At 40.9% G+C, this 27,402-nt stretch overlaps 1 protein-coding gene across 3 annotated transcripts in view; it reads right to left on the bottom strand.

The window, feature by feature from the left end:
* Positions 1–27,402, bottom strand: part of LOC308098958 (NLR family CARD domain-containing protein 3-like) — a 62,824-nt gene that overhangs the window by 30,450 nt on the left and 4,972 nt on the right. For all 3 annotated transcript variants that reach the window (XM_080447429.1, XM_080447428.1, XM_080447430.1), the window contains exons 3-5: positions 21,566–21,619; positions 11,292–11,361; positions 949–1,242 (exon numbers count right to left, since the gene is read on the bottom strand). In XM_080447429.1, coding sequence (XP_080303555.1) covers positions 949–1,194 — 246 coding nt within the window. In that variant the 5' untranslated portion in view covers positions 1,195–1,242; positions 11,292–11,361; positions 21,566–21,619. The remainder of the gene's footprint in view (positions 1–948; positions 1,243–11,291; positions 11,362–21,565; positions 21,620–27,402) is intronic.

Genomic DNA, 27,402 nt, shown 5'->3' with positions numbered 1-27,402 from the left:
TGGTGAAATATAATGATATGACTTTTATTGCCTTGATTAGGTTGAAATGGATATATAGTGAATTAATATATAATGAACACAAGTGTATGAACAGATAATTGATATAGATGTATTGTAAAACGTTATGCGCCACATAACACAAGCGACGGTGTCTGTGCTCATCATGATGACATGGGACGTCTGCCAAATTCAGCACAGCCTATCTATACTCTTAGTTGCTTGCTTGAGAAGAGAATGCACTTCAGACTTCTGCTAAATGACTGTAATGTACTGTTATAGAGATCATTTATTATAGAGTGACAGAGTGAAGTGAGGCACGTTTATCACACATCAGTCGATGTGCTGAAATAATTTCAGCTCTCTGTGACCTACGGTGACATTGTAATTATTTTATAATTGTCTCCGCCAGGCCGAAAGGCATGGCCGAGAGACTATGTTTAGCACCCTGTCCGTCCGTCCGTCCGTGTGTCCGTCTGTCTGCGAGCAGCTAATCTCCAGCACTGTTGGCCCTGTCGCTGCGAGACTGTGCACACACACTTCCTGGATGCCAATGCCGAATGTTTCAGATTGGCCTGTTATAGCGCCACCAGGAGGCCGATTTTTACAAAACACATTTTTGGATATTACTCCTACAGATTTTGTCCAAACGTCGCGCAAATCGGCACACAGTATCTCTATAGTCATGCGATCAAGACAGATCAGTCCGATTTGTCATATTCCATTCTGATTGGCTAACATTGGCTTCCAAAGTTTGCAGGATAGGTCCGTTTTGTACAAAATGCTAAAAAGGAGCACTTTTTCTAGTTATTATTATTTTTAATGTACTACACCATTTATGGAAACTTGTTTACACTTTGAAACCACTTCACTCAAATCCACACATCTATAAATATAAGATTATGTTAAAGCTGTGAATAAAGAATTAACAATGTAGAGCATGTAGCCTACCTGGGTCTGTGGAGCTGAAGGTGAAGCTGAAGGTGGAGCTGAAGGTGGACCTGGATGTGAAGGTGAAGGTGAAGGTGGAGCTGGGTGTGAAGGTGAAGGTGGAGCTGTAGGTGACGGTGAAGGTGAAGCTGAAGGTGGAGCTGGGTGTGAAGGTGAAGGTGGAGCTGAAGCTGAAGATGGAGCTGGGTGTGAAGGTGAAGGTGGAGTTGAAGGTGAAGGTGAAGGTGGAGGTGTCTGGTCGGCCATTTTGTGTTTTGTTAATGAGGTGGACTGGAGGAACAGCAGGTAAACAACCTGTATGATAAAATCATATTAATGAACAACCTGTATGATAAAATCATCTCTGTTACTTTAACTCTGAGTGGAATAATAAACCTATTATTCTATTTAATGTTACACACTCTCAGAGGCGTTATTATGGATCCCACGCCAGCTCTTGGCAAACCCCGCTGTGATTGGTCAGTAGTCGCTGTGATTGACAGTTCTCGTTTTTGCAACTATGCCTAAACCTAACCTCAGTAAAACTATGCCTGCCAGGGAGCCAATCAGACAAGTAAGGCGGGTCTATATCCTGGAGCGTTGGTGGGATCCATAATCACGCCTCTCAGAGAGAGAAATAAATGACGTAATTACAGTTTTATGTGACAAATCATTGCATGTTTCAACTGAATAAACAAGGAATAAACACATTGATATGAATTGTGGTCATAAAAACCTTACTTATGAATGTGTGACTGAACAGCATTTCTTTGTAACTAAAGACACTTTGACTGTTCCTGAAATAAATCACATTACTATTCAATGTCTCTGGAAATGAACATTCTGGATTTAAGCTGCTTTTAAACATAACATCGTCTGTCAGGTGGAAACATCATATGTGTCCAAAACTGTTCCTTTTTCATTATTATTTTAGAAACGTTTTTAAATGGTGAAAATAGCCAACAAAATAGCTGACAGTGACCATATTCTGTCTCATTAATGATCTTATTTGTATTCTTTATGTTTTAGGATGTCATTTATCAAAGCACATCATGTCTGTCAGTTACATCACAACAAAACTATATCAATACATCATTATAATTCATCTCCATCAAAGACCTATTTTATACTGATTGAATGTCATATATTCAATCAGTGTTTAACACTTGCATGACTAAGCTATCAATATGACCGATTTTGAGAATTTAAAGTGGATTATCTTCTCTCATGAAGCTCTGAGAAAGTTCCCCTTTCATGACTTTTCCTAAATATTTGTTTCAAATCATCTCCGTTTTTTTTTTCTTCTGAAACGTATTATAAATATGAAATATATACCATATATACCATCCCAACCGTTATATTTCGGCTAAATTGACCGCTCTCCCCCTCTCTCCCCCAGGGAAGAGCAGTTGACACCTCTAGACCCCCCGCAGAGCGGCCCGTAGACGAGCAGACTCCCTACGCAGCAGCGAGTCCATGTTGCCATGTCTGCTTATTATAAGCGACTTTGGGCTTGTTTTTCGCGTCTTTCTATTATTATTAATATTATAATTATATATATAATTACATTATAATGGTAATACTTTTCTACTCCACTACAGCTCAGAGGCAAATCTTGTACTTTTACTTCACTACAATTATTTGAAAACTTTAGTTACTAGTTACTTTGCAGATATAAATATATTTTCATACTTGTTTAGATTAGAGCTTCATGCATTTTTATTAGGTATATATTTATATAGAAAGGTCTAACCAGGGACTGGTGTTGCAAATTAGCCTCGGCTATTACCCCATTCATGCCTGTTTTCTCAGGGCACAACGACGCATGCAGTAACATTTTCATAGACCTGACTTATTTCTCTCGCAAAATTTGGCGACCCATTTTCCACTTTCCCTTTCACTGCAAAGCGGTGGAAAAAGATAGGATCTACAAGCATACAGCTTGTCACGCAGCAACTGTTTTATGCTTGAAGATCAGATATTTTGCGCAGGATTGAGCACATTTGTGGAACATAGCATTGTGTTCACTTGGGAGGGAGGGAGGAGGAGAGGAGACACGTTTGTCAGCGACTGGACAGCTGATAGAATGAGAGCTTTACGCTCAGACAATAATGTGAATATTATTATTATGAATAATAATAATATAGGTTTGTCACTGGGTTGTTTACAAGTTACTATAGTTCGGTTGCTGCTACTAAATTTAGAGCAGCATTACATCACGGTCATATTATGACAGTGATGACGAAACTTCAACCTGTTTTTTGCACTTTCTCCATTTACAGCCCGTACATCTACATAAACGTTCGGATTTCAAATATAAAGTTTTTATTCCGTGGCCACGGATGTTACAATTTACTTCGGGTGGGTATAAGTACCCGTAACTTCTGTATTGTTCAATGAAAAGCATTTTAATCCGATTGGCGGTCATTTTCTCATAGAGTTATAGTGTATCAGAGTGCAATTACACCTCCCAACCGATAGGGTCACGTAGTTGAAAGCATGGAGAAAATACGGAGAAAATGGCCACCGATCGGATTTAAATGTTTTTTATTGGACAATACGGAGAATATGGGTACTTATGGGTTACCCGAATAGAATTGTAACATCCCTGGCCATGAGGTAAGCACTTTATATTTGAAATCTGAACGTTTGTGTAGATGTACGGGCTGTAAATGGAGAAAGTGCAAACACCAGGTGTAAGTTTATCGCTACTCCTCTCCTCCTCCCTAACGTAAGTTCGTCAGCATTAGTTTGGGCACTTTGGGGTCGGATTAGTGTTTTTGTTGGAACATTAAGCCGACACGCAACACCACGTTTAATGTTACGTTGTAAACAACCACCACCAAACCTTTTGTTAACTTATAACTCGATCTCTTTGTGGTGAACGCTTGTGTCTCTTCAAGTTGTTGCGTTTTTCCCACATTGCTTGCCTTCGGATAAAATCAAGCATTGTGTTTTGTTCTCCACATCGATGTAGCGAAAATTTGTCCATATCACCTCTTCTCTTTCTCCCGAGCCCCGTGCAAAGCATTTTACCGTTTTATTTTGTAAAGTTTTGCTCTGAAATCTGAATCCTCCTGCCATTCATTTGACGGTGGTGTGACTCTGTGTGTGTGTGTGTGTGTGTGTGTGTGCGCGTGTGCGTGTGCGTGTGCGTGTGTGTGTGTGTGCGCGCGTGCACGGCTGCAACTTTAAAAGGGGGTGTGTGTGTGAGTGAGGAACAGCATGCCTGCGCTGTGCATCAAAGGAGACAGGGAGTGACAAAATTATATAATAAATATATGATATAATATTTTGTCTCGTCTTTGTTCGTGAACTAAAATGACCATAGAGTTTAGTCCAGTCTTTATTTAGTGAATTACATTTTCGTCTTGTCTTTATTAGTCAACGAAATTGCATAATGATTTTGTCCCAGTTATTGTTTATTCATGGGTGGTGGTCTCGTCTCGTCTTCGTCCTTTGAAAAATGTGCGTTGACGAACATATTTCGTTTCGTTTTCGTTAACGAAATCAACACTGCATGGAAGTAAAAATGAGATCCCCACATACACAAATCACAAATCATGATGACATATAGGAGACAGATAGAAATACACACTAGCCTACTGCCTACACTTTCATAGACATGCCTGCTTATTTCGCTCTCAAAATTTGGCAACCCATTTTCAACTCTCTGCTTTTTAGAAGACAATGGAACCCCCCACTGTTTGGGGGAGAAAGTGTGAACTAGTCTGGAGAACAGAGGGAGACAGTGGCCAATAGGATAGCCTGATTTGGGGATCAAAATGATCATTTTTCAGGCTTGGTGGAGGAGTATGAAACCTCAGTCATGCGAGTGTTAATCAGTGGGGTTCATCCAACAGTATGGAAGGACGCTAAAATCTTCCCACTTCCGAAAGACAAAAATAAAACATTTAATGGTCCAAACAGCCGTCCCATCAGTATTTTACCGTTGTTAAGTAAAATAATAGAAAAAATAGTATGTAAACAGGTCATGGACTACTTTTCCAATAACAATCTAATGTCTGACTTTCAGCATGCATACAGGGAAGGCCATTCCACAAGCACTGCACTTCAGCAAATGAGTGATGACTGGTTATCATGCATGGATAATAAAAAATGAGTAGGCGCTGTTATGTTGGACTTCAGTGCAGCATTTGATGTAATTGATCATACCTTGCTTGTAGATAAGTTACAGTGTTATGGTTTTACCTCCAATGCTTTGGCATGGTTCGTTCATTATCTCTCAGGGAGACAACAGAGAGTCTTCTTTAATGGCAGCTATTCAAACTGGAACACTATTAACTGTGGGGTTCCGCAAGGTAGCTGTCTAGGACCTTTGTTATACTCCATTTTCACTAAAGATTTACCGCTGTGTGTAAAGAATGTTAAAACTATTATGTATGCTGATTACACAACATTATACAGTGCCGCAACATCTGAGCAAGCTGTAACTGACTCTTTAAGAAGTGCCTTAATAGACATCTATAAATGGATTGAATGCAACAAGTTGGTGTTAAATATCTCTAAGACAAAGGCCATTGTGCTTAGATCTAGACACATGTTGGGCAAGAATCCTCTGTTAAAACTGTCAATTGGTACCACACAAATTGAACAAGTGACCACAATAAAACTTCTGGGAGTAACTATTGACAGCTCTTTATCTTGGTCTAAACAGATAAACAATATTGTCATCAAAATGGGAAGAGGAATAGGGATGACTAGGAAGTGTTCTGGTTTCATCACTCCCTCTACAATGAAATCAGTTATTCATTCTTTAGTTCTGTCCAATTTAGAATGTTGCCCTGTAATCTGGTCGTCAGCTTCAAAATCTGAAAAATTACAGGTTGCTCAGAATAAAGCGGCTTCTCTGGCACTAGGATGTTCATTCAAGACAAGTGAATGCTATATGCATGAACATCTGGCATGGCTTATGGTTGAACAGAAATTATCGGTGAGTCTTCTAATGCTACTGCGGAACATTATTAGCACCAATAAGCTGCCTAGCTTGGCTAAACAGTTACACATGACTTCAGAACATGGGTACAACACCAGAGGAGCAGCTTCTGGTAATTTAAGAACAAAAACAGCACCAAAAACGAATTTTCTAAAACTCACTGGTATATATATAGGTCAATAGAACTCTGGAATGCTCTGCCCAAAAACATCTTATGTACAATCCATAACAAAATTACTTTCAAAAAACAAATCAAGAGATACCTTGCAAGTAACTTGTCAAGTATGTAACTGTTATTTGTTTAATTTGACTGGATTGTTGGATTTGTTGGAGTCTTTTTGTATTCATTTTTATTTGTATTGTTTATTTTTATTTTTTTATTTTAATATTATTTGTATTTTTAGTTGTACATTTGTATTGTATTTGCTTTGTTCAGGACCCCAGGAAGACTAGAGGCTCATTCATGTGACTCTAATGGGGATCCTTTAATAAACATAAACATAAACCTTTTATTTACAGGTCTTATGTGGTAAGTAAGTAGAAAGTATATAAAGTACTTTTACTTTAGTTACTAGTTACTTTTATATAGTTACATTATTATTACAAAATGCACACCAACCACTTCATTCCTATTACTATATGTACTTTGGCTAATTGCAAATAGCAGATCTACAAGCTCACAACGCGTTGCACAGCGACGCACTATGAGCTTGTAGATCTTCTCTAGGTTTCTGACTGTTTCTGACTATACTGTATGTTTCAATGTGCTTCTATTTCCTGTTCAGTGCTCACATCCGGTCTAAAGCCCGCCTACTGTATCCGCTCATTTCCTCGCACCCTATCCACAAGTTTCCTAGGGCGTTGTGGGCATCACTTCCTGTCCATTTGATCCCTAATGCCTGATCAAATGGACAGGAAGTGATGCCCACAACGCCCTAGGAAACGTGTGGATAGGAGTGTCCAGACACACGCCACAAGGTGACGCCAAGGTATATAGAAAGAAGGTATGGTCATCTACGTCATTTTCGCTATCATGCAATTCCAGCCGGCAGATTGGTCGCACCATGGAGCCAGACTGCAGCCTGGAGTTCAGTGGAATGCATTGAGTTAATGAGAGCCCAGTGGATCAGCTCATGTTAATGAGGAGTTAATGAGAGCCCAGTGGATCAGCTCATGTTAATGAGGAGTTAATGAGAGCCCAGTGGATCAGCTCATGTTAATGAGGAGTTAATGAGAGCCCAGTGGATCAGCTCATGTTAATGAGGAGTTAATGAGAGCCCGGTGGATCAGCTCATGTTAATGAGGAGTTAATGAGAGCCCATTTGATCAGCTCATGAACTAAATATATTTCTGAATGACTGAGACCTTTGTAAAATAATTGCTTCTGGAAAATAAAAGAAGACATATCACACATTGTTTTCTGCTGTGTTGCTTTTCAATGTGTACACTGTATAATTTACTGAGCTATCTAAAGAGCACAAAGTACAAGATACTGCAGAGCCTGAAACTAGTGTTGCCATGTCCACTTATTATTTTTGCTTGTAAATATTGGTAGTTGCGGGTTGCAGATCTACAAGCGTAGATTGGCTATTTTCAATGTAAGTATAAAGGTTTAAAGTGCTCATATAATGGCCTAGTGCAGGTCTTCAACAGGGGTCCGCGACCATAGATATATATAAACACTAGATGACTCACCCGCGCTGCTGGCCAATGGAGTACGACGTTGCCACATGGCGGCCATCTTGCGACAGTCAGCTCGCTCATTCATAACATTATGTCTATGGTATGGTACATGTACTATTGAAATAACCATAGCGTGCTCAATTTTCATCCGATTTTCAAACGGTTTGGTGTGTTGTAAACACCAAAGATGTAGTTATGATACTGCATACTTAATGTTATTTTCATATAAAATCTATGATTATAATTATAAGTATGCAGTATCATAACTACATCTTTGGTGTTTACAACACACCAAACCGTTTGAAAATAGGATGAAAAAGCACGCTATGGTTATTTCAATAGTACATGCACGATAGACATAATGTTATGAATGACTGTCGCAAGATGGCCGCGGTTGAGCAACGCTTGTGACGCCCCCTTGAGCCATCTAGCCTTTCTTATATATATCTATGGTTGTCGTAAGCCCATGCAGCACTTCTGGACATTTCCGGCCGTTACTTTGATATCTTCCAGGGCTTTGAGCAGCTGGTGGGCAGTGACGTTTTTCAGGATGTGTAGTTCTTATGACTAGTACTATTTGTAAGTGAGGACAGAGGAATAACACTACTAACTCAACATAAAAACATTATACATGTGCAATATAAAATATTAATATTATCCAGCGCACCTTGACAAAATAAAAACACCATTACATTATTATGAATAGTATTAACCACATGAACCCCAGGATGGGGGTAACATAAGCCAAAAATAGCCGATCTACAAGCTCACAACGTGTCACGCTGCGACGCGTTGTGAGCTTGTAGATTGACTATTTTTGTCAAAGAGATTTGGTGTTGACAGAAAAAAGCATCCAAGAAATGTAGGTCAGTTTTTACTGAGAATAGAGGGTTTAATTTAGGCTACATTACATCAATAATTATGAATGACAGATTCATATGAATTCAAATGTTTCGCCGCTAGATGGCGACCTAAGACATTATAATGGAGCATTGTATGTTAACCAGAGAGACTACTTCATAATAAGTAACTTCCAGCAAACGTATTTTAATGTTAATGTTAACTTATTAACATTAAAACATATGTTTGCTGTTATAAAATGTGCACCATGTCAATATTCTACAGTTGTATAATTATCATTGTACTCACTATCAGTGGTGGAAAAAGTACTCACATTTTGTACTTAAGTGAAAGTATCAATACTGTTATTCTTTATTGTGCTCACATAAGCTATTCAGATGAGATAAACTAAACAGTGCAAAGTATTCAGGCTATTCACCACAAATAAATAAGGACGTTTACATTTATTGAAATACGAGTGCATGTGTTATGCAGTGGTGGAAAAAGTATTGTTGTTGTTTACTTAAGTAAAAGTATACATACTACAATGTAGAAATACTCTGTTACAAGTAAATGTCCGGAATTATAAATTTACTTGAGTACAAATGTAGTGGTAGCCAAAAATAGCCGATCTACAAGCTCACAACGCGTTGCAGCACAAAATGTTGGGAGCTTGTAGATCGGCTATTTTTGGCAGAGATTTGTTGTTGACAGAAAAAAGCGTCCAAGAAATGTAAGTCCACACAAAAGGAAGTTCCATCCACTCCCATGATATGAGAAAAACCTGAAAGACCGTCCCGATGCGACAAGTTGATGATCTGATGCACGTATCCGGGTTCCACTGTGGTAAACGATCGCCCAGCAGTGATAGACACAAACCAATAGGACAGATACGTCCTGTGTTCTCTACACTGTGGTAAACGATCACCCAGCAGTGATAGACACAAACCAATAGGACAGATACGTCCTGTGTTCTCTACACTGTGGTAAACGATCACCCAGCAGTGATAGACACAACCAATAGGACAGATATGTCCTGTGTTCTCTACACTGTGGTAAACTATCAACCAGCAGTGATCGACACCAACCAATAGGACAGATATGTCCTGTGTTCTCTACACTGTGGTAAACATTACATTACATTACAGTCATTTAGCAGACACTTTTATCCAAAGCGACAAACAAGAAGTGCATTCAACATAGGTAGGGAACGAAACTACTAATCACCAGAAGTCTTAAGTGCATTTTCTGCAAAAACAAGCAACCAAGAGTATACCTAGCGCTAAGGTAAAAATGCAATATATCAGCTACCTATTTCCTTAAACAGATGAGACAACAATAGCAAAATCAAATGAGCAGGAGCTAAAACAAATAAGTGTATCGACTAAACAAGATCCAATAAAACAATAAAACAAGCGTTCGTACAACTAGTTAACAACAAGTAGGCCAGGCAAAGAGGAAGGGTAGTGTTTCCTGAAGAGGTAGGCTTTCAGCCTGCGGTGAAAGATGGGCAGTGACTCTGCTGTCCTGACATCAGTGGGAAGTTCATTCCACCACTGTGGGGCCAGAACAGAAAAAAGTAGTGACCGTGTGGATTGGCCAGAAGGACCCTTGAGTGACGAGGCAATCAGTCGCCCCGAGGTGGCCGACCAAAGTGGTCGGGCAGGGGTGTAGGCATCGACCATAGCCCGGAGGTAAGAAGGAGCTGTTCCTTTCACTGCCCTATAGGCTAGCACCAGGGTTTTAAACTATCACCCAGCAGTGATAGACATCAACCAACAGGACAGATACGTCCTGTGTTCTCTACATTGTGGTAAACTATCACCCAGCAGTGATAGACACAAACCAATAGGACAGATATGTCCTGTGTTCTCTACACTGTGGTAAACTATCACCCAGCAGTGATAGACACAAACCAATAGGACAGATATATCCTGTGTTCTCTACACTGGGAGGGTTTGTCTCTTGTAGTTTTCTTACAGCCAGAACAAACACTTAACACATGCACTCTATTTCAATAAATAAGTCCTTAGGTGTTTGTGGTGAATGGTCTGAATACTTTGCACTGTTTAGTTTATCTCATCTGAATAGCTTGTGTGAGCACAATAAAGAATAGCAGAATAATACATTAAATTACTGTTTGTTGATGTGGCCAACGAGACCAACGTTATTTTGGTCTCCTTTTAGTTTGTTTAAATGTTTTCTTTATTGCTTGTCAGAATTAACTTACTTGTTAACTATGTTATTCCCTTAAATATATATATATTTTTTTTTTAACGTTTTATTTTACCTTACCTATATGTTTTATGCTCGAACATACTGCTGTTCAGCACTTTGTAACTCATGTTTTGAAAAGTGCTATAAATACATTTATTATATTATTATTATGTAGCCTACTTAAACCCTCTATTCGTAGTAAAAATTTACTTACATTTTTTGGATGTTTTTTCTGTCAACACCAAATCGCCAAAAATAGCCGATCTACAAGCTCACAACGCTTCATACTGCGACACGTTGTGAGCTTGCAGATCGGCTATTTTTGGCTTATGTTCCCCCCATATGCCGGGGTTCATGTGGTTAATACTATTCATATAATAATGTAATGGTGTTTTCATTTTGTCAAGGTGCAATGTTTTCATATTGCTGGATAATATGGATAATATTAATATTTTATATTGCACATGTATAATGGTTTCATATTGAGTAGTGTTATTCCTCTGTCCTCACTTGTACAAATAGCACTAGTCAAAGAACTACACAAAACAAGCCCAAAATATGGCCATATATTCCTAATAAAAAATAATACATCATACATCATCATAATGACTATGTAGGTCTATAATGTTTTATGTTTTGGTTATGTATTATAACATTACACACTTACTTGAACTGTCAGTCAATATGATTGACACTCCTCCCCAAAGCCACAGCGTCTCTGCATTTTCCCCAGAACTCTGGAAAAAAACAAGACAAAAGTCTCACTATTTAAGCAGACTTGGCAACAATAAGACTAAGAGAAGCTTGTTTAGCGTTACTTCAACAATAATAATGATAATATTTTTGTTGCAGTAGTAGGATGAGTGAAGACTGAGAGAAGCTTGTTTGAAAAAACATGGCCCCCTCGAGTATTAGAAGGACAATATCAGTCACCAGAAGCAGAGACGTGTTTTAATGAGTCTAACATTCATTAGAAGGACAATTTATCAGTCACTAGAAGCAGAGACATGTTTTTTAATGAGTCTAACATTCATTAGAAGGACAATATCAGTCACCAGAAGCAGAGACATGTTTTTTAATGAGTCTAACATTCATTTGAAGGACAATTTATCAGTCACTAGAAGCAGAGACATGTTTTTTAATGAGCCTAACATTCATTAGAAGGACAATATCAGTCACTAGAAGCAGAGACATGTGTTTTAATGAGTCTAACATTCATTAGAAGGACAATATCAGTCACCAGAAGCAGAGACATATTTTTTAATGAGTCTAACATTCATTAGAAGGACAATATCAGTCACCAGAAGCAGAGACATATTTTTTAATGAGTCTAACATTCATTAGAAGGACAATATCAGTCACCAGAAGCAGAGACATGTTTTTTTATGAGTCTAACATTCATTAGAAGGACAATATCAGTCACCAGAAGCAGAAACGTGTGTTTTAATGAGTCTAACATTCATTAGAAGGACAATATCAGTCACTAGAAGCAGAGACGTGTGTTTTAATGAATATAACATGATTAAAATGGAGTTTGAAGTTACAATGGGTTTGTAAAGGAAGGGGGCGTGTCTGATAAAATGAATATCAAATATCTAAATATTGAATCAAGCAACTTATAAACTGTGAAACACAGAATCCTGAGTCGACGTTAAAATGATCCTAAACATGTTTGACAGATAAATAGTTAACATAAGTTGTAACTGTTGCTTGTATTAACTGTTAAGTTCACTTATAATAATATACTGTCTATCTGTCTGGGGGCAGACACACATCTTCACTGATGTAGGATCTGATCTGAACCAAATGGACCCTTACAGGTCTGTAACTCAGAGTGTAACAAATAGAACCGGGTCCATTTGGTTCCATTTGTTACACTCTCTGAGTTAAATTGACACTGTGAATAAATGGCATCCATGGCAGATCTACAAGCTCACCCCCATGCAGACAGACAGACAGACAGACAGACAGACAGACAGACAGACAGACAGACAGACAGACAGACAGACAGACAGACAGACGTGGGGAGCAGACTGATAACCTCGTCCCATTGGCTACTGTAAACGCCAGTCAATATGTGTGACATGTCCCGCCTTAGCTGTTGCCAGGCAACATGTCTGCTCAGTGTGTTGAAACTAAGCTCACTTCCTGTTGTCTGTGATGACAGGAAGCAGCTTCTCTACAGTCAGCCTAGCGGGCCGGGCAGACGCCTGGGACGCGCATGGGAGACAAAATGTGTGACACTGTATAATGTTATTGAGGGTCTAAACAGAGGCATGTAGTGTGTGTGTGTGTGTGTGTGTGTGTGTGTGTGTGTGTGTGTGTGTGTGTGTGTGTGTGTGTGTGTGTGTGTGTGTGTGTGTGTGTGTGTGTGTGTGTGTGTGTGTGTGTGTGTGTGTGTGTTTTTTTTTCAATTTTTTTCAAATGGCCGAAATGTATAATGGGCTGAAGTGGTTAATGTATTTTTGCAATAATAATCACAATCTACAAAGTAACTAAAGTTTTCTAATAAGTGTAGTGGAGTAAAAGTATAATATTTGCCTCTGAGATGTAGTGGAGTAGAAGTAAAAGTACTTTTTTTATGTCCAATCTATTTGTATTTAAGTTCATAAAGTTAACACAAGTATAACTAAATGCATTAGAAATTAAATAAAACATGTTATTTTTCAGGATTCTAATTAAAAAATAGCCAAAAAAAATCTGAATTCGAATTCAAAAATAGCAAAAACAGCAGATCTCCAAGCTCAAAATGCATGTGTTTTGAGCTTGTAGATCGGCTATTGTTGCTACTTTTGTGTGGCATAGAATGGCCCGGTATATGCAATGTGTCCCTCTGGAGTGAGTCATCATCAAAGTTGCATCACCTCTGTTATAAACTGTGAACAGAAGCCTGAGTCGACGTTAAAATGATCCTAAACATGTTGGAAAGAGAAATAATTAAGATAAGTTGTAACTGTTGCTTGTATTAACTGTTAAGTTCACTAATAATAATATACTGTCTCCTCAGTACTCAAAGTAGACAACTTTCTGTCTGTCTGCCTGTCTGCCTGTCTGCCTGCCTGCCTGCCTGCCTGTCTGTCTGCCTGTCTGCCTGTCTGTCTGCCTGCCTGCCTGTCTGCCTGTTTGCCTGTCTGCCTGTCTGTCGATACATCTTCACTGATGTAGGATCTGATCTGAACCAAATGGACCCTTACAGGTCTGTAACTCTGAGTGTACACATGGAATCAAATGGACCCTTACAGGTATGTAACGACAATGTGAAAAACTGGCATCCATGGCAGATCTACAAGCTCACCCCCATGCAGGCAGACAGACAGGCATGGGGAGCAGACTGATAACCTCGTCCCATTGGCTACTGTAAACGCCAGTCAATGTGTGACATGTCCCGCCCTAGCTGTTGCCAGGCAACATGTCTGCTCAGTGTGTTGAAACTAAGCTCACTTCCTGTTGTCTGTTATGACAGGAAGCAGCTTCTCTACTCTGACCACACGTCTCTGCACTTCCCTTTTCTTCCTCTCTTTGTGATGTTTAATGTTCATGAGTGATGAATTGAATGACAGGACCACAATGTGTTATCCTTTTAGCATCATTGTAACGTCATACCACTGTACTGTTTACAAACTGTTAAGAAAGTACTGAATGCAATCAATCAATCAATCAATACATCAATCAATCAATCATGACACAAACCTTTTGTTTTTCAAGGACTCTCATAACTATGAGTGTACAAATGGATCCAAATGGATCCATAATTTCACCATGTGTACACTCTCAGAGTTACAGACCTGTAAGGGTCCATTTGGTTCCATGTGTACACTCTCAGAGTTACAGACCTGTAAGGGTTCATTTGGTTCCATGTGTACACTCTCAGAGTTACAGACCTCAAACACATAACATGCATATAGGAGCCAGATTGTTCATTTACACCTACAGTATGTACACAGAAGGTAGGAAACGTTAGATAGGAGTTAAAATAGGAACATTTAGGAGTGGATGTTGTTAAAAGCCAGAGAGAAAAGGTGAGTTTTTTGTAAGGACTTAAACATCTCGATGGACTTATCAGATCTGATGTGGGGGGGCAGAGCATGTGAGCAGAGCGAGACGATTTTTAACGTAGCGGGGAGCGGGTTTATAAAAAGGTTGGAGCGCTACTCGGAGCGAGGACCGCCTGCCGCTCCAAGCCACTCCGGCGGGGGCCGCACACCGCATGTTTGAGCATGCCCGGTCGCACGCACTCAGACACACAGACATCCAGAAGTGCACAGAGCACGTCCTTCAGCAAGATTTCATTCAAATGTCGCCTTTTTTTCCCTCTCTTTTCTTTTGTGCTGCTGAGCGGCCTGGTCTGAGCGGAGTGCAGAGCGAGAGGTGAGCAAATCAACGTGAGCGACGAGCGACGGGGAGCGGTGTGGGGGGGGGGGGGGGGGGGATCAACATGAGCTGATAGCGAGCGTGACAACAGCCCCCTGGAGCCACGAGCAGCATTTCCCCCCCGCTCCGCTCACATGCTCTGGTGGGGGGAGATTGTTCCACAGCTCTGGGGCCGCCACCACAAAAGCACGGTCAGCTTAGTCTTCCTGGGGACCAGCGTGAACCCCAGAGCCTCTAAAGATTATTATGAGGAAATAACAGAGTCACACATGAGTGACACATCGCTGACAAAGCTGCACTCAGATCACATTCATTATATTCCAGGGTTAGGGTTAGGTTAGGGTTTGTACCTCTAATATCTATTTGGTACAAATTATCAGATCCAGGGCCATCAACTGTGACCTTTTTGTCAAGATACAATAATATTCAGCTTCAAAGATTAGGACATGGAGCTCACTTTAAACTGAGGCCATCTGTTCTATAAATAATAAATGCATAGAGTAACTGTCATGAAGGCCGTTTTGATTACAGTGATTACACATATCTTTTCGTCAGATTATAAGTAACATCTGGTGATATGACACAATACCTTACATGCTCATTCTGCATGCATACAGTTGACATAGAAAGCAGAACATTCTCTCTGTTCAGTGTATGTTTGTGCAGAGACCTGCAGACATTAGTTCCAATCCTGTGGGTGCTGAGGAGCCCGAGCACCCAATGAGAAAGCCGAGCATGTCGGATGACTGTTGTGTGATGCTTTGTAACGTGCACAGGATGCATGATGTACCCGCTCTGATACCATGTGTTGTTGTGAACAGATTTCTGTCATTCAAACTCTCTCTCTGTAATCTGCAGTCCTTATGCCAGTTATGATTTCATCATCAGCCAATAATCAAATAGTTTGACTTGAAATGTAGTTAAAAAAAATTTCCCTTTGCACACCTACTGGGACAGGTGCGTAGGAGCAGGCAGCCAGTGCATGAGACAGGAAAGAATGGTGATGGCGCACACTGTCTTCACTTACAACAAAAAAAAGTATTTTATTGCGAGTACTATGTTTCCAACTGACATTCATCAGGTATTTCTGATTAAGGGGTTAAAACTTGGTTGATGTGTGTGTGACTTGTTGTTGAGTACCCTACCCACCCAACATAAATCTGCATCCATGCCTGCAGAGATGGTGGTTGCAGAGAGGCAGGTGTTGTTTGCTAGGCATGTGGTTCTTTGTGACCACTTCCTCTGTTCTCATGAGAGCAGAGGAAGTGGTCACAAAGAAGAAGCTGTTATCTGCAGTTTCATTATGTACCCACACGCACAACCGTTAACTTCACCGTGTCAAAACAAGATGGCGTCGTCATGCACAGCAGTGAACTTCACCCTGTCAAAACAAGATGGCGACAGACAAGTCCACTTGCTTGGTCTCCACACAAACAACCTTTGATTTCCTATACGAACACATCAGGTCACAATTCATGTCAGATCCTGTGTCTAGGTGAGACATGACCTTTGACACAATCTAAATGTCTCAATAGAAGAGCAGGGAGACAAAATATAACCACCCCAATTATATAAAAATCTGTTTCCGTCCCTTCCACCTTCCATCAAATGCATCATAGTACACGTTGGGACTAACGACACTGCTCGTCGCCAATCGGAGATGCTAAAAGAAAGTTTTTTACACCTCATCGATCTCCTACGAAGCTGTGGAGTCTCGTTCCTCCTCTCTGGCCCCATCGCGACCTTTGGTCGTAGCGATGAACAATTCAGCCGCCTCGTCAGTTTGAATGCTTGGCTCCAACACACCTGCAGTTCTTTCGATATCGGCTACATCGACAACTTTAATTTATTTTGGGAACGTCCGTCTTTCTTTCACAGAGACGGTCTACACCCGAGTAGACGAGGAAGCCACGCTCTGGCGAATAATATTGCTGTTGGCCGCCTCCTCCTCGCACCCTATCTAACCACAACAACAACACTGCCCACTCCGGATGGGTCCCCCACTGATTGACGTCCCCCCGGTCCCGGCTTCAACAGTTCCGCCCTCTCACACAGCCTATTTTCCAACGGGCTCGGACCTATACTTTCACTCAAGTTAATGTCCATTCCAACCCAACCTGTCCCTATTTCTGACGCCATATCCCCCCCCTCCACATCACCCCCCCGCCCCCTTAATAATATGCCATTCCCTATTTCAATAATAATCAGTAATAGACACTTCAACTCGCCATCTGCACCCAGCCATCACACCAGACGCGGTGTTGAACACGCCCACCTGCGCTATTTGCGCCGTGCTGTGCCTGTGTCCTCTCCAAGCATTAATACAACCCTCAATATGGTCTTATTAAATATCCATTCGCTTAGAAATAAAACTTTTATTATGAAAGACTTTTTTACCTCCCACAATTTGGACCTTATGTTCCTAACAGAAACCTGGCTTGACCCTGGCGAGTGTACAGCATTTTTTGAACTTCTCCCTGCTGACTGCACTTTTTTCAGTTCCCCTCGTACTACTGGCTCTGGTGGGGGTCTAGCATCAGTGTTCAAGTCCAATTTACACTGCCAACTGATCCAGGATTCCACCAGCTACTCTAGTTTTGAGCTCCAACAGTTTCAGTTGAATCTGTCCTCACCTGTATTCTGTGCAGTGATCTACCGCCCCCCACAGTTTAACGCAGCTTTTATTCAGGATTTTGGCAATTTTTTATCCATAATTATGATTAATTATGACTATGTTTTAATTTCGGGTGATCTGAATGTGCACGCATGCTGCCCGTCTAAGCCACTAGTCAAGGACTTTTTTAACCTTTTAGACTCTTTTAACCTAACTCAGTCAGTGGCCGGCCCAACGCATGATCTGGGCCATACTTTAGACCTGATTATTTCCCATGGACTATCCATCTCTGTCAGTGATATCTGCTCTTCAATTAGGATATCAGACCATTTCCCAATTTTATTTTCGGTCTCAGTCCCCTGTTTTCCACTCAAACCCTGTGCCCCTGCTCGCCGTCAGCGTGTCATAACTTCCACAACTGCCTCCCAGTTTTCCCTCAATTTTAACCATTCTCCCCCTTACTCTTCCGACAGCACTCATAACGCTGAGGAATTATATCGCCTCTTTGTTGTCACATGCTCCTCAATATTGGATTCCGTTGCTCCTTTTAAATCAAAGACAAAAAGCACTAAAGCACTTTCAGAGCCCTGGCTCAATAGCTCCACTCGCTCTCTCAGAGGCGCCTGCCGGCGTGCTGAGAGAAGATGCAAGAAGGATAGGCTTCATATTTCTGTTGAAATCCTACGTGGCTGTCTCTTTGACTACCAGAATGCAGTCAAATTGGCCAAGACCAACTATATTTCTGCACTAATCTCCAAAAATAGCCATAAACCCCAGGTTCTTTTTAATGTTCTCAACTCCATCATCAATCCCCGTGAGCCCTCTCCTGTTGTGCCTTCACTCGCCCTTTGTGAAGATTTTCTCACCTTCTTCACTGCTAAAATCACCACCCTCAGGTCAGCTCACACCCCTACTGCCTTTACGCCCCCCCCCCTTATCTCCTCCTATTGCCACCTTCAGCCAATTTGACCCTGTTTCTCTAGCCCAACTCGCCGAAGTCATCTCGCACCTGCGCCCTACAAATAGCCCCGCTGATAGTATTCCCTCCAGTCTCCTCAAGGACGCGTTTGACACTGTTGGCCCGAGTATCTTGTTGCTCTTCAATACCTGCCTCTGCACAGGCTCAGTCCCAGCTGCTTTCAAACAAGCCGTGGTGCAGCCTCTCCTCAAAAAGGCTACTTTAGACCCCCTCTCCCTTTCCAATTTTAGGCCAATATCACAACTCCTGTTTCTTTCCAAAGCCCTGGAAAAGGTAGTCTACCTCCAACTGCAAGCTTTTTTAACCACTCATGGCATTCATGATACATTTCAGTCCGGCTTCAGACCTGGACATAGTACAGAAACTGCACTCCTAAGAGTCCTCAATGACATACGCCTTATTACAGACATAGGCTGCCCTGCAGCCCTGGTACTCCTCGATCTGTCAGCTGCTTTCGACACAGTGGATCACCGGATCCTGCTGTCTAGATTGGAGCACCACGTTGGCATTTCTGGTACTGCCCTACTATGGTTCAGGTCTTACCTTACTGACCGTAGTTTTAAAGTTAGACTAGGCGATTTTAACTCTAGTGCGGCCCCTCTAACCTGCGGCGTCCCTCAGGGTTCCATCCTTGGTCCCATCCTCTTTCTGCTCTATATGCTCCCATTAGGCTCACTCATTAAGCAACACAATCTATCATTTCATTTCTATGCAGATGACATTCAGCTCTATTTACCGTTAAATATGACCAGCACAGACCCCGCCCAGCCACTGTTAAAATGCCTCTCTGATATAAAATCCTGGATGAACACAAACTTTCTCACTCTGAATGAAAGCAAGACCGAAGTCATCATCTTCGACAATAACCCTAGCTCACCCATCACCCCACTCGGCCCCCTCAGTGATAACATCCGTTCCTCAGTTAAGAGCCTTGGTGTCACCTTCGACAATAAACTCAAATTCAATAAGCATATTAGCTCCGTGGTCAAGGCTAGCTTTTTTCAGCTTAGGCTTCTAGCCAGGGCAAAGGCCTATCTACCCCGTATCGACCTCGAGCGAGTCGTCCACGCGTTTATTTTAACTAGATTAGACTACTGTAATGCTCTCTATGTAGGCATTGATCAGTCCGCTATCCGGCGTCTTCAGCTTGTGCAAAATGCCGCCACCCGCCTCCTCACCAACACCAATAGGCGTGACCATATCACCCCAGTCCTCGCCTCCCTCCACTGGCTCCCTGTCCACTTCAGAATTGATTTTAAGATTTTAGTGTTTGTTTTTAAAGCCCAAAATAACCTGTCTCCTCCATATCTAGCTCAATTGATCATTCCTTACGCCCCAACAAGAGCCCTGAGATCGGCCAATCAGTCTCTCCTGGTTGTGCCTGACACACACTTCAGGACCAGAGGAGCTCGTGCGTTCGCCGTGGCCGGTCCCAATCTCTGGAACGCCCTGCCCCTCCATGTTCGCACTGCTCGGTCTTTGACGGCCTTCAAGTCCCTACTAAAGACTCATTTTTACTCTATTGCTTTTAATTCTATTTAATTCATTGCCTGTCTATGCTACTATGCTCTGTACTGTGAAGCACTTTGGTTCGACCTGTCGATGTAAATGTGCTATATAAATAAAGTTTGATTTGATTTGATTTGATATAAGTTATATTGTATTAACATACTTTACCATACAGATTGTATATTAAAATTAGTAAAAAAAATATATATATACAGTACATGCTTTTAAAAATACTTAAAGTCATGTAAAAGGGAAAGTAGAAGTACATTTCTTAATTTGTATATCAATTGCTGTAATTTTTCCACAATTAATTTATAGGACCTTGTAACTCTTGTTTCAGAGAAGTAACTCTGTGAAACCACCTGCACTGCATGCACTGATGTGTTTGTAGAACCACTACGTTATACAAAGCCTGCAGAAACACCTATAAAAACATAGACATGACTGAGGAACCAGAACTAAATACTTTTACTCCTATTACACACATACAAGATGTAACAAAGAGGCGAGCGGAGGGGGAAGCCAGAAACATGTTAGTGTGGAAAAAAAGAAACAGCCAACCTAAATGTCCTTCCTAGAAACGTACTTGAGTAAAAGTAAAATATTTGTCTCGGAAATGTACTCAAGTAAGAGTAATAAGTATCAAACAATATAATACTCAATTAGAGTACAGATCCTCAGAATGTGTACTTATAGGTACAGTACTCAAGTACATTTACTCCGTTACTGTCCACCACTGGGTAGAGATAATTGTTTTATTTTTGTGTGACCAATATAAGAGCAATTATGACAAGACGAATATTTAGTTGTTGTCATGTCAAATAGGAAATGTTGTCTCTTCAGCAACTCTGCAGAGATGGTGAAGAAAGGGAACTTTGAAAGACTCTTTCAGACAAACCACACACACACACAATGTTGGCACAGTGCACATTTATCTTTTCATCGTAGTTGCGTACCAACCATTCTCACCAGAAATAGCTGATCTACAAGCTACAACTCCTCACAGCACGACATGTTGTGAGTGAGAGCGCACACACACACACACACACACACACACACACACACACACACAGTTGGCACAGTGCACATGTATCTTTTCATGTGAGTTTGTAAATCTGCATTTGTATAACTGACAAACATAACTGACACCTATCAATCATGCAGCTCCTCTCCTCTCCTCTCCATATACAATATGGGAGGAGGTCATGTTGATAATTATGTTCTAAATATCTCAATATGTATTGGACAGAACTAGAATAAATCAAATAAATCATTTTGATTAAAGTGATTTTTAACAATGTGATTAAAGCTGAGCTGCTGATCCATATTTATCTTTACTATTTACACATCACTCAACTCTCCTAAAATGACTCATAATGTAAACAATACACAACCCAGGATGAATATGAATATAAATCATGTTGTTCATTTATTCCATATTTTACATTCCAAGCACATTAAGTCTTACCGTGTTCTTGTGTTGTAAGAAGTGTGTAAAGTGTCAGATGATTGGATACAGGATCTGTCAATAAAGACAACATATTATCAGTAGAGATTGTGATTGGTTTAGAGCTCTGATCCATTCAGGTAGACAGGACACACGGATAACATGTACAAAGTTTATCAATAAGTCAAAACAACTGGTGTAAAAATATAGTGAAGCAACACTAATGCATTCAGCCTGGAGTTGAACATACAGTTATATAAACATGTCAGATATACATTATTCCATGTGAAAGGCTTTGCTGAATGTGTGCAGTGGGTCCTTGATCCACCTTCATACAACATACATGTTTATCATGACAGACAGTTACTGAGGTTCAGACATCACTACTTATTTATAATGATAAATAAAGATCATGTTTATCATGACAGCAGACTGTTATGATGTTACTGAGGTTCAGACATCACTACTTATTTATAATGATAGATAAAGAACATTTTTATCATGACAGTAGACTGTTATGATGTTACTGAGGTTCAGACATCACTACTTTATAATGATAAATAAAGATCATTTTTATCATGACAGTAGACTGTTATGATGTTACTGAGGTTCAGACATCACTACTTATTTATAATGATAAATAAAGATCTTTTTATCATGACAGTAGACTGTTATGATGTTACTGAGGTTCAGACATCACTACTTATTTATAATGATAAATAAAGATCATTTTTATCATGACAGCAGACTGTTATGATGTTACTGAGGTTCAGACATCACTACTTATTTATAATGATAAATAAAGATCATTTTTATCATGACAGCAGACTGTTATGATGTTACTGAGGTTCAGACATCACTACTTATTTATAATGATAAATAAAGAACATTTTTATCATGACAGTAGACTGTTATGATGTTACTGAGGTTCAGACATCACTACTTATTTATAATGATAAATAAAGATCATTTTTATCATGACAGCAGACTGTTATGATGTTACTGAGGTTCAGACATCACTACTTATGTATAATGATAAATAAAGATCATTTTTATCATGACAGTAGACTGTTATGATGTTACTGAGGTTCAGACACCACTACTTATTTATAATGATAAATAAATATCCTTTTTTATCATGACAGCAGACTGTTATGATGTTACTGATGTTCAGACATCACTAATCCTACAAATAATTTTTAGAAAAGTCAGTCAGTCAGTCAGTCAGTCAGTCAGTCTTGCTTGGTTCTCTTAATCAATGTCTCTGCACTCGCACACGGTCATTGATCATTAGCATATGCACACTATGAGGAAGACCCTTTTTCTCTTCATCACACCAGTTGGAACCTTTAGGGGAGAGTGGGGTAATGTGAGACACAGGGTAAAGTGAGACACCCCCCTTATCACCTGACCACAACACCTGTGTGGTCATATGACCATTAGATTTTGAAGCCCCTCCCATTTCCCACTTACCATGGAGGAGAGGACCTCATTGTGTTGTGGTAAGCATGTTTTTTCACAAAAATATGTTTTTTGCATGTAAAAGTAATTTTTTGGGCTGTCAACATAATCAGCTGTTGTGTCAAAAAAAATTGATTCAGGTAGAAAAACTTATGTCATGCATGTTGATGAACTACAAACCATGTGATTAATGCTAATTGTAGATTAGCCAGAATTGCTAAAAGTGGTCCTTTTCACCAAAATGTGGCTGTGGGGTAAAGTGAGACAAATGGCTTGGGGTAAAGTCGGACACTGTCTCACTTTACCCTAAGTGTCTAAGTTTAGTACTTAAACATATTTTAATCTAATATTACATTGCATTATGTTTTACTTGTTATGCCAAGAACATAGGGGAGAGTGGGGTAATGAGAGACACTTTTTACATTGAGTGGGGTAATGTGAGACACTTTTTACATTTTCTCCCCTCTAGGTGAGCTAAAATGATATATCAGTAAAATGTAAAAAATCTGGTTTGTCTCGGTTTACCCCAGACCTGGGGTAAAGTGGGTAAAGTGAGACACCAGACCACTTTTTTTAAAACAATCATATTTTCACTGCCTTTGGCTTGAATACATTCTGATAATTTCCATTGTTAGGAAACATCCCAAATGTATGGGAAATGTGTAAATTTTACTGATATATCATTTTAGCTCACCTAGAGGGGAGAAAATGTAAAAAGTGTCTCACATTACCCCACTCTCCCCTATATTTGAAAAGTGTTCTCAGCTATGATCACAGCCTGGGGTTATTTCACTCTAAAACAATGGTTCTCAAAGGTCAGGGACCCTCAGGGTTCCTTAAAGGGCAAGACCACTCTGGTTTACCTTGCCATGATGTAACTCCAAAGGTGGACAAGAAATAAAAAATAATCGCTCCATTGATTAGGCAAGGGATAATGCATGGGGAGGTGGTCATTATTGAAATTTAAAGCCCGACAGGATTATGCACCGAGACGGAGCCTTAATTATTACACGGCTACTTAATAAATAAATAAATTGACCCAAAAGTAACAACAAAACGAAGTATTTCCTTGCTTACGCAATGAAAGTATTCCATAAGTATTGGGCTGGGCGGACAAGTTCGCCTCGGAAAACTAATGACAGTATTCCACAAGGTAACCGGAAGACTCGCCCCAAAACACACTCGCCCCCATTCTATATACCGCCGATTTGCCTGTAATACCGCCGTATTTGCCCCGGGGTGACTGTGTTTTGGGGCGAGCGTTTTGGTATTCCCCCGTTGTTGTGCCACGATAAACAAGGAAGTGCAGTCGAATCACTTTTCGGTTATTGCGTCGTCCATTTCTCACTTCAAATGTTTTCAAAAACATTCTTGATAGCAACGTTTAGTTGTAAATGACATTGTTTGTTTGTTTACATGGCTGTCATGTTGGATAAAGCATAAAACAAGCATCGGTACAGCGGTCCGTTATAGAGCTCATAGGTCATTATCCAGAAATAATGACCGATGACTGACCAATCAGAATCGAGCATTCAACCAAGCCGTGTAATAAAAATTGATAATTCAAAATATGCTCCTCATTGACTTACATAGTACAGTAAAACAGCTCTCAAAGTCACTCTTTTAGCACATAAACAAACGCAAACAAAGTTGATTCAGAAAATATAGATCACCACCAAACCCAGTACTGTTTTTTTTTTTTAATAAAAAAATGTTACTTCCTGTTGATTTTGCTATTTTTATTAAGAGGAAAACCTGAACTGGATCCGGATCCGGATCTTCAAATAGTAAAATCAGCAGGAAGTTAACATTTTTATAAAAAAAAAAAAACAGTACTGGGTTTGGTGATGTTCTATATTGTCTGAATCAGCTTTGTTCGTGTTTGTTTATGTGCTAAAAGAGTGACTTTGAGAGCTGTTTACCATACAATGTAAGTCAATGAGGAGCAAATGTAGAATGATCAATTTCTAATCAATGGAGCAATTTTTTTTTTATTTCTTGTCCACCTTTGGAGTTACATCTTGGCAAGGTAAATACACAACCCAAACCTCTACCAAAGTGGTCTTGCCCTTTAAGGTGGTTCGAAAGAACCCTTACAGGTCTGTAACTCTGAGAGTGTACACATGGAACCAAATGGACCCTTACAGGTCTGTAACTCTGAGAGTGTACACATGGAACCAAATGGACCCGTACAGGTCTGTAACTCTGAGAGTGTACACATGGAACCAAATGGACCCTTACAGGTCTGTAACTCTGAGAGTGTACACATGGAACCAAATGGACCCTTACAGGTCTGTAACTCTGAGAGTGTACACATGGAACCAAATGGACCCTTACAGGTCTGTAACTCTGAGAGTGTACACATGGAACCAAATGGACCCTTACAGGTCTGTGACTCTGAGAGTGTACACATGGAACCAAATGGACCCTTACAGGTCTGTAACTCTGAGAGTGTACACATGGAACCAAATGGACCCTTACAGGTCTGTAACTCTGAGAGTGTACACATGGAACCAAATGGACCCGTACAGGTCTGTAACTCTGAGAGTGAACACATGGAACCAAATGGACCCTTACAGGTCTGTAACTCTGAGAGTGTACACATGGAACCAAATGGACCCTTACAGGTCTGTGACTCTGAGAGTGTACAAATGGAACCAAATGGACCCGTACAGGTCTGTAACTCTGAGAGTGTACAAATGGAACCAAATGGACCCGTACAGGTCTGTAACTCTGAGAGTGTACACATGGAACCAAATGGACCCTTACAGGTCTGTAACTCTGAGAGTGTACAAATGGAACCAAATGGACCCGTACAGGTCTGTAACTCTGAGAGTGTACACATGGAACCAAATGGACCCAAATGGACCCGTACAGGTCTGTAACTCTGAGAGTGTACAAATGGAACCAAATGGACCCTTACAGGTCTGTAACTCTGAGAGTGTACACATGGAACCAAATGGACCCTTACAGGTCTGTAACTCTGTGTACAAATGGAACCAAATGGACCCTTACAGGTCTGTAACTCTGAGAGTGTACAAATGGAACCAAATGGACCCTTACAGGTCTGTAACTCTGAGAGTGTACACATGGAACCAAATGGTGAAATTATGGATCCATTTGTACTCTCATAGTTATGGAGTCCTTGTTTGTGTCATGATTGATTGATTGATGTATTGATTGATTGATGTATTGATTGATTGATGTATTGATTGCATTCAGTACTTTATTAACAGTTTGTAAACAGTACAGTGGTATGATGTTACAATGATGCTAAAAGGATAACACATTGTGGTCCTGTCATTCAATTCATCACTCATGAACATTAAACATCACAAAGAGAGGAAGAAAAGGGAAGTGCAGAGACGTGTGGTCAGAGTAGAGAAGCTGCTTCCTGTCATCACAGACAACAGGAAGTGAGCTTAGTTTCAACACACTGAGCAGACATGTTGCCTGGCAACAGCTAGGGCGGGACATGTCACACATATTGACTGGCGTTTACAGTAGCCAATGGGACGAGGTTATCAGTCTGCTCCCCATTCCTGTCTGTCTGTCTGTCTGTCTGTCTGTCTGCATGGGGGTGAGCTTGTAGATCTGCCATGGATGCCATCTATTCACAGTGTCAATGTAACTCAGAGAGTGTAACAAATGGAACTAAATGGACCCTTACGGGTCCATTTAGTTCCATGTGTACACTCTCAGAGTGACCTGTAAGGGTCCATTTGGTTCAGATCAGATCCTACATCAGTGAAGATGTGTCTGTCCCCCAGGCAGGCAGGCAGGCAGGCAGACAGACAGACAGACAGACAGACAGACAGACAGACAGACAGACAGACAGACAGACCTTCATTGTTCGTAAGATTTAGATTAGATTTAGTCAAAGTGACACTGACACAATAACCTTTATAATACACACCTCACTGTGGGGGGGGGGGGGGGGGGGGGTTTACCTACACAAACAGTGGGGGGGGGGGGGGTCACCTACACACACTGTGTGGGGGGGGGGTCACCTACACACACTGTGTGGGGGGGGGTCACTACACACACAGTGGGGGGGGGGGTTTACCTACACACACTGTGTGGGGGGGGGGGTCACTACACACACAGTGGGGGGGGGGTTTACCTACACACACAGTGGGGGGGGGGGTTTATCTACACACACAGTGGGGGGGGGGGGTTACCTACACACACAGTGGGGGGGGGTTTATCTACACACACAGTGGGGGGGGGGGGTTTATCTACACACACAGTGGGGGGGGGGGGGGGGTTTATCTACACACACAGTGGGGGGGGGGGGGGTTACCTACACACACAGTGGGGGGGGGGGTTTACCTACACACACAGTGGGGGGGGGGGTTTATCTACACACACAGTGGGGGGGGGGGGGTTACCTACAC

Source organism: Gymnoscopelus braueri, assembly GCF_963280865.1.
Source record: "Gymnoscopelus braueri genome assembly, chromosome: 13".
Classification (NCBI taxonomy): Eukaryota; Metazoa; Chordata; class Actinopteri; order Myctophiformes; family Myctophidae; genus Gymnoscopelus; species Gymnoscopelus braueri.
Note: the sequence above shows the minus strand (reverse complement) of the source record. Positions and strands in the feature narration are given on the sequence as shown.